Here is a 10675-nt window from a genome sequence, read left to right as displayed (position 1 = left end):
TGCTAATGGTAGCACATAATACTATTTGTTTATTTTTTTCTGAGTTCTGTACAATTCAATTTCAAAACTCGATCGGCTTGTTCAATCTTTTCATTGAAAATATTTCCTTGTTATGAGTACATTCAGTATAAAGTTCGCTGGTCCCTTAGGAATAACAAGTCAGTGTCTGGTCAATGGTATGATCGACAGCCACATTTAGTTTTTTTTTTTCAAAAAATGGCCTCCTAAAAGATCAGTTAGTGCAGAGTTTTTGGCTGGTTTATCGCCCTTAAGAGAGAATTTTTCTGGAGACCGCGTGAAATCAAAAAATGCCTAGAAAAATGCCTAGAAAAAGCCCTACCTTCATACTTCGCTCAAAGATACCTTAGGGTAAGTCTATAAACGTGGTATAATAGCTCTTATCGGAGTTGAGCACGCCACCCAAACAATCCAGCGGTATTCTTGTGAGTAAACATCAAAGCGAGGCTATCGGGTCACCGTCGATCAGATTTGTGTGAGAAAGTGAGGAAAACATATGGAGTGTTCCACAAATCTTCCACAAGCGGCCTTTTTTTCCGCTGAGGAGAAAGTGCAGTTGATAAGTGGTAATTGCCCACGGCATATTACTAAAGAAAGACTCAAAGAATGGTTGTCATTCCGCAAAGGGACGGCTAAAGATGGTCACGGTAATACGATGGTCACGGTCACGGCACGGTCTGAAGCAACGAAGGCTGAGTTATCTCAAAGGTGCACAGATTGCAATATTTTTTGTCCCTTATAATTATTGCCATTACTTGAAGGGAATATCGAAGCATAAGTTCTATATCGATTTGTTTTACCTGCCGCAGGGTCATCAGTTATATAAAAAATGGTTGGGAGAATAATTTTACGGAGAAGTGGCAACACTTGGCGGCAAGTAGACCACTGGAGCAAACGGCGACCGTCAATTGTGATTTCCCTGGATCTGCACAATGGGTTTCGCTGGTTGACGCGAAGGACGATGTCCCTTCATTTAATATTTAGAATATCGTGTCTTACTTTATTGAAAGAAAAGCTAAAGACAATGAATCCAACAAAGATTTCAAGAATATCAGCAGCAAAGCTTTCGGTTTGTTTCGAAATGGTCATATCCAAAAACTGGAAATCGCACGGGACGACGACGACGACAAGGTACACTTCCGATGTGATTGCTTACCTGAAATGAAGAAAAACTTGAAGTATAACATAAAACTGTCACTGTGTAATAACGGTGAACAGGAAGGTAAAATCACGTTTGCTAGCTGTGCTTGCCCAGCTGGTAAAGGTCCATGTGGCTCTTGTAAACACATAGCCGCTCTTTGTTATGCTCTTGAAGAATTTGTGAGACTTAAGTGCACACGGGAATTTGAAACATGTACCTCAAGACTGCAAACTTGGAACCAGCCGAGAAAGAGGAAGCTTGACTCTCAGTCCGTTTATGAAATTGATTTCTCTAAAAAAATTTATAGAAGAGAAGAAAGGAACAATGCTAAGCCTTTGAATGATCCAAGACGTCCATCTGAAAGGAACAATGATCCGAAAAATGTCAACAGAGAACTGCTTGATAAAATAAAAAGAGTGAAACCAAATTGTGGTTTCTTTTGTCTACTGTCAGATGAGAAACTTGACCAAAATAAACAGACATAAGAGTTTTTGTTTACCGGAGTGTTCTCTCGACGCAGTTTCACGAGCCATTGTGCCAGCAAATTCTTGTTTGACAGCGGCAGCGAATGCCATGATAAGTCCTTGCATTCCGCTTTGGAACTTCGGTTTTGACACCCAAAAGCTATGCAATGTTTCACCATGGATAAAGAAGCTAAAAACTCGAGAAAATATTATGTAAATACCAAGCTACTACTAATTGCCCTCTCCGCTTCCTTGTACTTTAGAGCGAGCTTGACCCGATAGCCTCGTTTTGGCGTAAGCTCATCCGGAGACCGCTGATTTCGCGTGCTCAACTCCGATAAGAGCTATTTTTTTGTTCAGAGATGTTTTTATTTTCTAGAAAATCACCAAACACTGTATCGAGCCCCAACTGCCATAACAGTGGCCGAAATGAAGCCGACGAGTAGGGCAACAAAAACGTTATTCTTCAAAACCGCAAAAGAAAGCAAGTCTTTCCGAATATTATCTATTTGTATACGAGGTATTAAAAAATGATTTCAATCTAATAACGGGATTATTGACATAACTATGAATTATTGGCGAATATTTGAAAATCGCCAAAATTTGATTGATTAAACATTTCATTTTGGAGCAGTTTTTCAATAAAAATTTTTCCGACTCGGTATAACTCGGAATCACTTGAGATGAGCATTTCTGAAAATTGGAAACGATGTTCTTTTCAAGGATATAACAATTAATTTGGGGCTCTTAATTACTGCGAAGAAATAGCCCGATCTATTTCGTGCAAATCGCAACGCCGCCGTGTAAACAACCGCAGATAATCCAATTATTCTTTTATTATCGTAGCCATAATTTCTGCAAATCTTACCGCTTTGAGCTGTGCTTTATCAGAAACTCAATATGTTACCCTTACCTTCTGAAACCAGTGATTAAGGAGTGATGTTTTCATTATTTTTGTTTCAAATCGCCATGTTCACTTGAAAAGTGTTTACAACGTCCGGCTTGACCATTTACAATACTCGAAGCTGTTCATAAATCATCGCAGACCATCGCAACTCTTGACTTATTTCTGCTTCCATACAACTCCAGTATATACAAAAGTCTTTTTTGCACGATAAACCAAGATGCTTTGATTGCTTACAGTTTCAGTTAAGAAACGTTTGGCTCCCCAAATGGCACAACGATGTTCAACAACGAGGTCGTGTGTCATCACTCATGTTTGTCACGCAATCACGCCTAAACGTGCACAGGACATCCAGACAGGCATTCGTCTGCAGACATCGATGTACCGAGTGCAGGGCCAACTAATATTTATTTCTTAGTCAGTGTTATGTTTTAAACAAAAACCTGCGCAAATTCACTTAAAAAACGCTGTAGATCTCTTTTGAGTGTTTTGAATCAGTGCCATTCTGAAAAACTACTCTTTGACGTTTTCGTAAATTTAGTCACCCCCTGGTACTGACTATACATGCGTTGTTATCGACTCTATTTCCACGACTTCGCGCTTGCAAAGATTATATTTATCAATAAGCACTTTAAGCATGAAGTTTAACGGCAAACGGCAAACGCAAGCTTGCCTTTCACTTTGTTACCTATTTATGGAATTCTTAAGAAAAATCCTGCACAAAAAATAAAATAAAATAACACATTCACGACAAACACAAACCTACTTAATTCCGTGTACACACGCCTAAAGACAGACGACAGAAATTGAATTTTTGACGTTCGCGGGAAAAACAAACGTCATGCGTAACCTCTCAAATGACGAACTTCCCAGTTAACTAAAACAACTGGAAGTTAATTGTCTAGTGCTCATCACCTACGTGAGGCTCAAGTTGACCTTGTTTTGATACAAACCCTGTTACTTTTGATATGCAAATCCTTTAATTGTTATGCTAACCAGTTTTTGATCTCTATCGTGTCAAGGTCAACACAAACCTCGCTTTCATACAGAGTCGTGGTTAAATATCACAGAACTGTAAAATGGTCTATTGACAGAGACAAAAACAGTTTTTTAATCCTACCCTCCCTTTCGCTTTTCAAATCACCTGCCCGTCCCCTCGCACCAACAACGCAACAACGCAACAACGTCCCCTAAATCTATCACTCTTCCCTAAGAGCGGTTTTGCGGTGTAGTGAGTGGCCCTGAGCCCCTGACCAAAATAAATATCTCGGTCCCAGGCCGCATGATGAGATAAGGAAAGAGGTGTATTAGTTTTTGGCGACAAGAAGTTAACAAAAAAAAGAAAACACACTGATAAAAAATAATTTGATTAAACTAGCTCACGCTACAAAATGAAATGGCTGGTTAAATGTGTGCTTCAGTGGTAGTACTAATTTAAATGTGCCAATTTTTTTTTTTTTACTAGTAACTTCTTGTCCTGTTTGTCATAGCGTCCTATTGTAAATTAACAACATTACAAAGACTTACCAGACCCAACAGGGAGGAATATTCCCGTGCGTCGAAGGATTGCCTTCGAAAGCGCTTTGTTTATACCACGGTCACCCTTTCGTGATTTCCCTTCCTTGACATGCCTCGATAATTCGGATGGAACACGGCACCGTTGCGAGCCTCTTCGCCATCCAATGCCCAAAGAGGAGCGATGGGCTGGGCAGATAGTCATGTCCGAAATATTGGAAGGCAACGTGAATATCGATGCCCGTGCTAAAATGAGATCGACTTCCGATTCAGCATCACTCACGCCCACAGCCTGTTTGTGTGCTTAGATATCTTTCTCACATAAGCGCAGAGGAACTATAAGAGAAGCTTTTCCTGCAACTCGACTTCGCTTATCTTGGGAGCAGCATCCCCCAACTAATCTTTGAAAGGAGCAATTGATTTCCATTTGGTACGCTCACCTCTTAAAAAAATCGGCGGCCAAACGAAAACACCATTTTAGTTTGCTTTGGAAAATTTATGGCGCGACGCTCATTATATGGTTAGAAACTGTGCCTAATCTAATTTATTTTTTTAGCGCTGAGTATTTTAGAAAGCTACTCCCAATTTAATTTTTCCACTCCCGCACCTGTCTACCCTGCAAGCCGTCACAATTTACAAAATAGGATAACACATTTTTTTACGTCGATAAAAATTATTGCAGTGAAATTTCCTCTATGCTGTAGTAACATATACCTAATTCATTTAGCAGTCTAGGGTGACGCATGAGTGGTATCGCGCTTAAAAAATGCAGACAACGGTAATTTTAAATTCTGGATTTAAAACTTTTTCCCGGAAATAAAAAATAGGGGATAAGAAGGAAAGAAAATAAGTATATTGGTAACCGAGCCTCCTTTCGAGTGACATGTTATTGCGTGACACCATCGCAAAAAACGAACGTCAATGATTCATTTCATCTGTCAGGATGCTCTGGCTCGTTCTATGAAAAACAAACTTCCATTCTTATTGTGAAAGGAAGACTTGTAAAATGTGAGTGTTCCAAGCTGAAATATGGTTATAACTGTCCAGCAATGCGACGTTTCCGGCAGGAACCTTCGTGAGATGTTTTCATTGTGATTTGGTATACACCGCCTGTAGTGCTGTACAATCGAAGCTGTTGTCAAGTCTCTTTATAACAAGATTGAGGCAAGGAACCAATCTTAGAAAGGTGTTTTTCGCCAGGTGAGCTTAAGAAATTCAGTTTACAATCTAGTATGGGTCAAAGCGATAAGATTTTGTTGGAATTATGGCTTCGATAATAAAATCCTAATTGGATTATCTGCGGTTGTTTACATGGCGGCATTGCGATTTGCACGAAATAGACCGGGATACTTCTTCGCTTTAATTAAGAGCCCCAAATTAATTTTTATATCCATGGAAAGAACATTCTTTCCACTTTGTAAAAATGCTCATCTCAAGTGATTCCGAGTTATACCAGGTAGGAAAAATTTTTATTGAAAAACTGCTCCAAAATGTAATTTTTAATCAATCAAATTTTGGCTATTTTCAAATATTCGCCAATAATTCATAGTTATATCAACAAGCCCGTTATTAGATTCAAATCATTTTTTAATACCTCGTATATAAATAGGTAAAATTCAGAAAGACTTGCTTTCTTTTGCGCTTTTGAGGAATAAAGGTTTTGTTGCCCTACACGTCGACTTCATTTCGGCCATTTTATGGCGGTTGGGGCTCGATACAGTGTTTGGTGATTTTCTAGAAAATAAAAACAGCTCTGAACAAAAAAATTATACCACGTTTATAGACTTACCCAAAGGTATCTCTGAGCGAAATATGAAGATAGTGATTTTTCCGATCATGTGCCACCTCCCACGCGGTGATAAAAAAAATTCGCTCTTAAAGTCTAGATTAAGTCTTTACTTGTCTAAAAATCAATGCATTTTCGTGGAAATCAATATTTACGGAAATAGAATCCCCAGTCTTACCCTATGAAATCAAACAAATCGTATGACACAAAATAGCAAAAATAAAATCGAGTATAATAATGTGTTTATGGCAGTTTGAACAAATTTCATGAGTTCATTTACTTTTAACTGAAAATGAGCACAACCTACATAGATTTGAGCAGGTTTCAGAACAGAATTCAAGGAGCTGAGAGATATATCATCCATACTTTTTTGTGTGCGCTGTCTTCAGTCATGATTTCGAAAAGCAAAGACAAATTCTTTTTTAACCTGATCACACGACAACACCCGGTATAATTCCTTTTCCGAAAATGGGAACATATTAGCGCTAGAAAGACCGGTAACAAATCAATCTGATTGGTTGATTGCAGTTTTGGAGTCCTTCCCAACGGATCTTAAGTCTTAAGACTCCCCCCTATTGATCGGTTGGTCGGTCATTAGCGGGAAGGAAAAAGGGGGGGAAGGGGGGGGGGAATGGTTCGAAGGAGTTGTGTCTCTGTAACACTTACCTGATTCCCCAAGAAGGCTCTGTAATACTCGAAACAAGACAAAGAACAAGCTTCGAGTAGATCTGGGAGTAAAAACTGGCAAAACTGCTCACGCTGAGTATGACTGGTTTGCGATTGGCAACGAAATGGTTAAATACCAGCTGTACATTGGCAATAAGACTAGTTCGTAAAACATTTTTTTAATTTTCATTGTTTAGATTAGATTTATCTATTATTTTCCTCGTCCGTTAAGAATCCCCTCTCCCTCCCTCCCTTCCCTTCCATATTAACATTGAAATAATGGTTTGTTCCTCTAACCGTCTGACTATTCTACTCACGCGAGGTTGAGTCCTAGCTTCTTTGAAAATGTTAGTTTGCTTTGAAGTCTGCAGTTCAATGACAATGCAGTTACTGAACTCAGCTCTAGAAAGATACCATAGTTTGTTTAACCATTCGACTTGCTCACTTTTAATAAAATCAGGATATTTTACCCACCTCGTCGAATAATAGTTAATCCGTTATCGTCATGTGCAATTGAAAGTTCGTGACTTTTATGCTAAGAGAAAACTATTTCGTCGAAGCAGCATGTAGCTACAGTTTAAATTGAGTTTTGTTCTGATTGTTTTTAGTTTGCTTTGTTTTTTTGTTTTGTTTTGTCTGTTTGTACGTTTGTTTGTTTTGTCACAAACATCAAGCTTGACGCTTCGTAGGCGTTAGCATGATCCCAATGGTGATTCTTTTCGTGTTTTCTTTTTCTTTTCTTTTTTTTTTTGAAACAGATGAGACTGCGACCTTTGATTCCTTCAGTCCTCGCAGGAATCAAGTTTTTGGTACCTGGGATAGATATCCTCATGATTGTGATGAAAAGAGAGGCGGAGGCTGGTTGTATAGTGATAGTAACTGTGCTGTCTGGTCAAATCTCAACGGGCTTTACTTTGATAATAAAACCTCGCGCGCATCTACTGGAGTAAGTTGAGTACCGTACCAGAGGAAAGCATTTCCAGATCAGCAGAAATGAAAATAAGACCAGTCGACTTCTTTTCTTCTTTTTCTCGGTATACTGACTGAAAAGCCATTTTTCTGTTTTGTTATAGTAGACCATTCATAGGTCAAAAGATACCTTTCATTGGTCTAATTCAACTACCTTACATTTATTAATAAAGAAAGTATGTTTTCAACACAATGCTCGTGATTAGTTTTTTCAGGTTTACCTAAGAAAGTAAAAATATAACAAGATTGAGTATTAGAAAATGTTCATACTGGCATAAAGTAGAAAAAATATTTACCTCAGTGTTGATGAAAGTGGTGGATATGTAATTACACTTCGGTGAGTAATTGCTAACTATTGATGTTTTGACTTTAACACGCAAGGCTCCCTTACAAGTGTCATACATTGCCATATTTACTAGAGCGTGCGCTGTCCGATCTCCTCCATAAAAGTGCTAAGCCTTAGGTATAGGCCACACCTATGATTTTCCATTAGAAAACGCATACCTTTTAGGGCACGCCCACCTATTTTTAACACTAAAACAACCAAAACTTCTGTTAGAAATGGAGATTTTGGTCCAAAAGAGGAGCCTAAAGAAAAAGTTCTCTCTTTTGGGACGACAATAAACGGAGGCTTTTGAAGAAAAAGATTGCTTTTACGTATTTGTATAGACAATAGACATTAAAAGCGAAAAAAAAAAAAAAACCCAAACACCTAAAATGAGAGGACAACGAATTCATGTGGACAGTTAAACAAAATATTGAAACGCCTGTGTGTAGGACGAACTTTCTTACCCTTACGTATATACGAAAGTAAATACTAATTCAGACGTTACTCTCGGTAGGTCGGGCCCTGAGAGCAGTTATACTCTTAGGCATCTCTAGAATAAGCGCTTCATCAAAGAATGATGCAGATTCAAGCAAATTCATTTTCCGGGATATCAACGTTTTTAAAGATGCAACTGACCATAGTTCTCTTCTTTCAGTTGATTTCAGACACGGATTACAAAGGGAGTAAACTTCATGGCTCTTAAGCATAAAGCACGCCCTGAGACCCTGAAAAATACTTCCCCAAAATCAAAGGTCCAACCGAAAGAAAAGCCAATGGAGACGGCTGGGTTTGATCGATCGGTGTCCAAATTACACCTTTACATGTTTGTCAGATCACCCATAAAATGATCGAGTTATTACGGACTCCAGCACATGATACTTTTACACCATAAAATGATACGTTAACCAATCAGTAACAGTGATTGAATTTTGTCTTACACCCAAACTATGGCCGGATAGTTTGGTTGTAAGACAAAATTCAGTCACTGTGACTGATTGGTTAACGTAAAGGTTGCCATGGTAAACCCAGCAGAGCTTCTCCTATTGTTGAGGATTTCCAATCCTACACTGATTTCTTATTTTGATTTTTGGCGATGAAGCTTTTTTAAATATTCGGAAACGGCAAAGTTATCATTAATCTCTTCATAATTTTGATGGATAAAAAAAAAGAAACAAAAAAAGAAAAAAAAATTTGCGTACTCAGTTACCTTTAGTCAGCGCAAACCCCTTGAAATTGTCTTTATTATCACTTTATTATCAACATTATAACTAATTTTCCGTACATTGTTCGTTGGCATGAGGGGACGCAAGCGGCCTCAACTGTAAGTACCATGTTTTTGGAAATGCTAGGATATTATCCTAGCATTCCGAACATTCCGAGCTGCGCGAGAGTGTCAAAATCCGTGCGTATGTCAGAAATGTCACTAGACCTAAAGTACGCCAGATGAGGGCGAATAAATATGAGAAGATAAATAAATTAATGCTTGATATCAAAATGTCAGCAGCTAATACTTTTGTTTCACACGCAATCAATAGTGCCTTTATTCCTCGGCCGGTTCCTTTGCCTTACATTGTAGATTATAAAGAGAACTATGTCCACACAATTTATTCGCCCTCATCTGGCGTACCTTAGTTCTAGTGACATTTCTGTGACATACGCACGGATTTTGACACTCTCGCGCAGCTCGGAATGTTAGGAGTGCTAGGATAATATCCTAGCATTTCTAAAACAACATGTCCTCCTCACCTAAATTATCTGATATCAATAATTGCTAATATGAACTAAATTATCAGATATATATAATCTAAATGAAGTGTGTAGCACTGGTACCTAGGAAGGTATGTCCGATAGAGGACTGGGTTTCATTCCTGTAAAACATGGCGGAATCCACGGAATCAAGTGAGTAATGACCCTTTTTGACGTTTTTCAGCAAAAGCGTTCCTTTTCCTCTTGAGTTGTACTATTTATTTTTAAAATGAAATTCATCTAGATCGTGGCAAAAAACGAAAACAGCGACCTATGCTTTTAGAGGCGCTGGAAACAGCTCGAAAATTACTGAGAAGAGATGACCACGGGCAACCCTCTCCTTCTGCATCAACTGGCACGGTTATGAGAACTCGAGCCCCGGCAGTGTACCATTTTTGGAAAGATTCACGTACAGAACGACGCAAGACTCACTGCCAATATCGCCCAAGAAGCAGCGCAGCAGCCAGCAACAACGTACTTCAGCTGACAGACGTCGGACTCGCGAATGATACCGACGTTCTAGGTATTAACACTAGTAAATTAGCTTGAGCGACGTAGAACATGTATATCTTTAAGCTTAATTATTAAGATCGGGTGAAGATGTAAGCTTCTTGGACACGTGTATTCCTTTAGATCCTTTTTAATGTTTACATATTAAGGATTTACTCGGACTTTATATGGGATTGAGTCTCTATTCTTTATTAACTCGATAATTAAGTTCTACTGCGAGGGAGTTTTAATAAACCTTCTTCTTCTTCTTTTTCTTTTTCATCTATTTCTTCTTCTTCTTCTTCTTCTTCTATAATAATGTATAATAATAACAATAATAATTATTATTATTATTATAGTAATGATGATGATGATGATGATGATAATAATATTAATGACTCTAATAATTGAGATTTATATAGCGCAAGTTCCATATACCCTCACAAATAGAAGAGAGCTGAGAAGGCTATAATTTTGTTCCTGCCAAAGCCAGTAAATTCTTTGATAATAATTTTAGTGTAAGTGTATTCTTTAATAAAACTGTTTCATCATGTAAAGCAAATAAACTACCGAATTTTGTTAAGTTTATCATATTGGAGGTGTAAAGATATACACATGGGTATAGAAAACAAGTTTGTTCTGGTCATTA

At 38.2% G+C, this 10675-nt stretch overlaps 1 protein-coding gene, 1 long non-coding RNA gene and 1 pseudogene across 3 annotated transcripts in view; 2 read left to right on the top strand and 1 right to left on the bottom strand.

Moving 5' to 3' along the window:
- The first annotated feature begins 395 nt into the window (after positions 1–395).
- Positions 396–1649, top strand: LOC149037290 (uncharacterized; annotated as a pseudogene). The gene is made up of 2 exons (XR_016181133.1): positions 396–726; positions 828–1649. The product of XR_016181133.1 is annotated as an uncharacterized LOC149037290 (transcript).
- Positions 991–1911, bottom strand: LOC149037289 (uncharacterized). The gene is made up of 2 exons (XR_016181136.1): positions 1659–1911; positions 991–1516 (listed from the first exon to the last, which is right to left on the bottom strand). It is a non-coding gene; the product is annotated as an uncharacterized LOC149037289 (long non-coding RNA).
- A 5108-nt stretch (positions 1912–7019) lies between these two features.
- Positions 7020–10675, top strand: part of LOC149037288 (uncharacterized) — a 7451-nt gene continuing 3795 nt past the window's right edge. Inside the window, exons 1-2 of the mRNA XM_089188424.1 lie at positions 7020–9690; positions 9782–10060. Coding sequence (XP_089044550.1) covers positions 9669–9690; positions 9782–10060 — 301 coding nt within the window. The 5' untranslated portion in view covers positions 7020–9668. The remainder of the gene's footprint in view (positions 9691–9781; positions 10061–10675) is intronic.

This window comes from Pocillopora damicornis, chromosome 11 (genome assembly GCF_964200805.1).
Source record: "Pocillopora damicornis chromosome 11, jaPocDami1.2, whole genome shotgun sequence".
NCBI classification, from domain to species: Eukaryota; Metazoa; Cnidaria; class Anthozoa; order Scleractinia; family Pocilloporidae; genus Pocillopora; species Pocillopora damicornis.
This window is presented reverse-complemented; position numbering and strand designations above follow the sequence as displayed.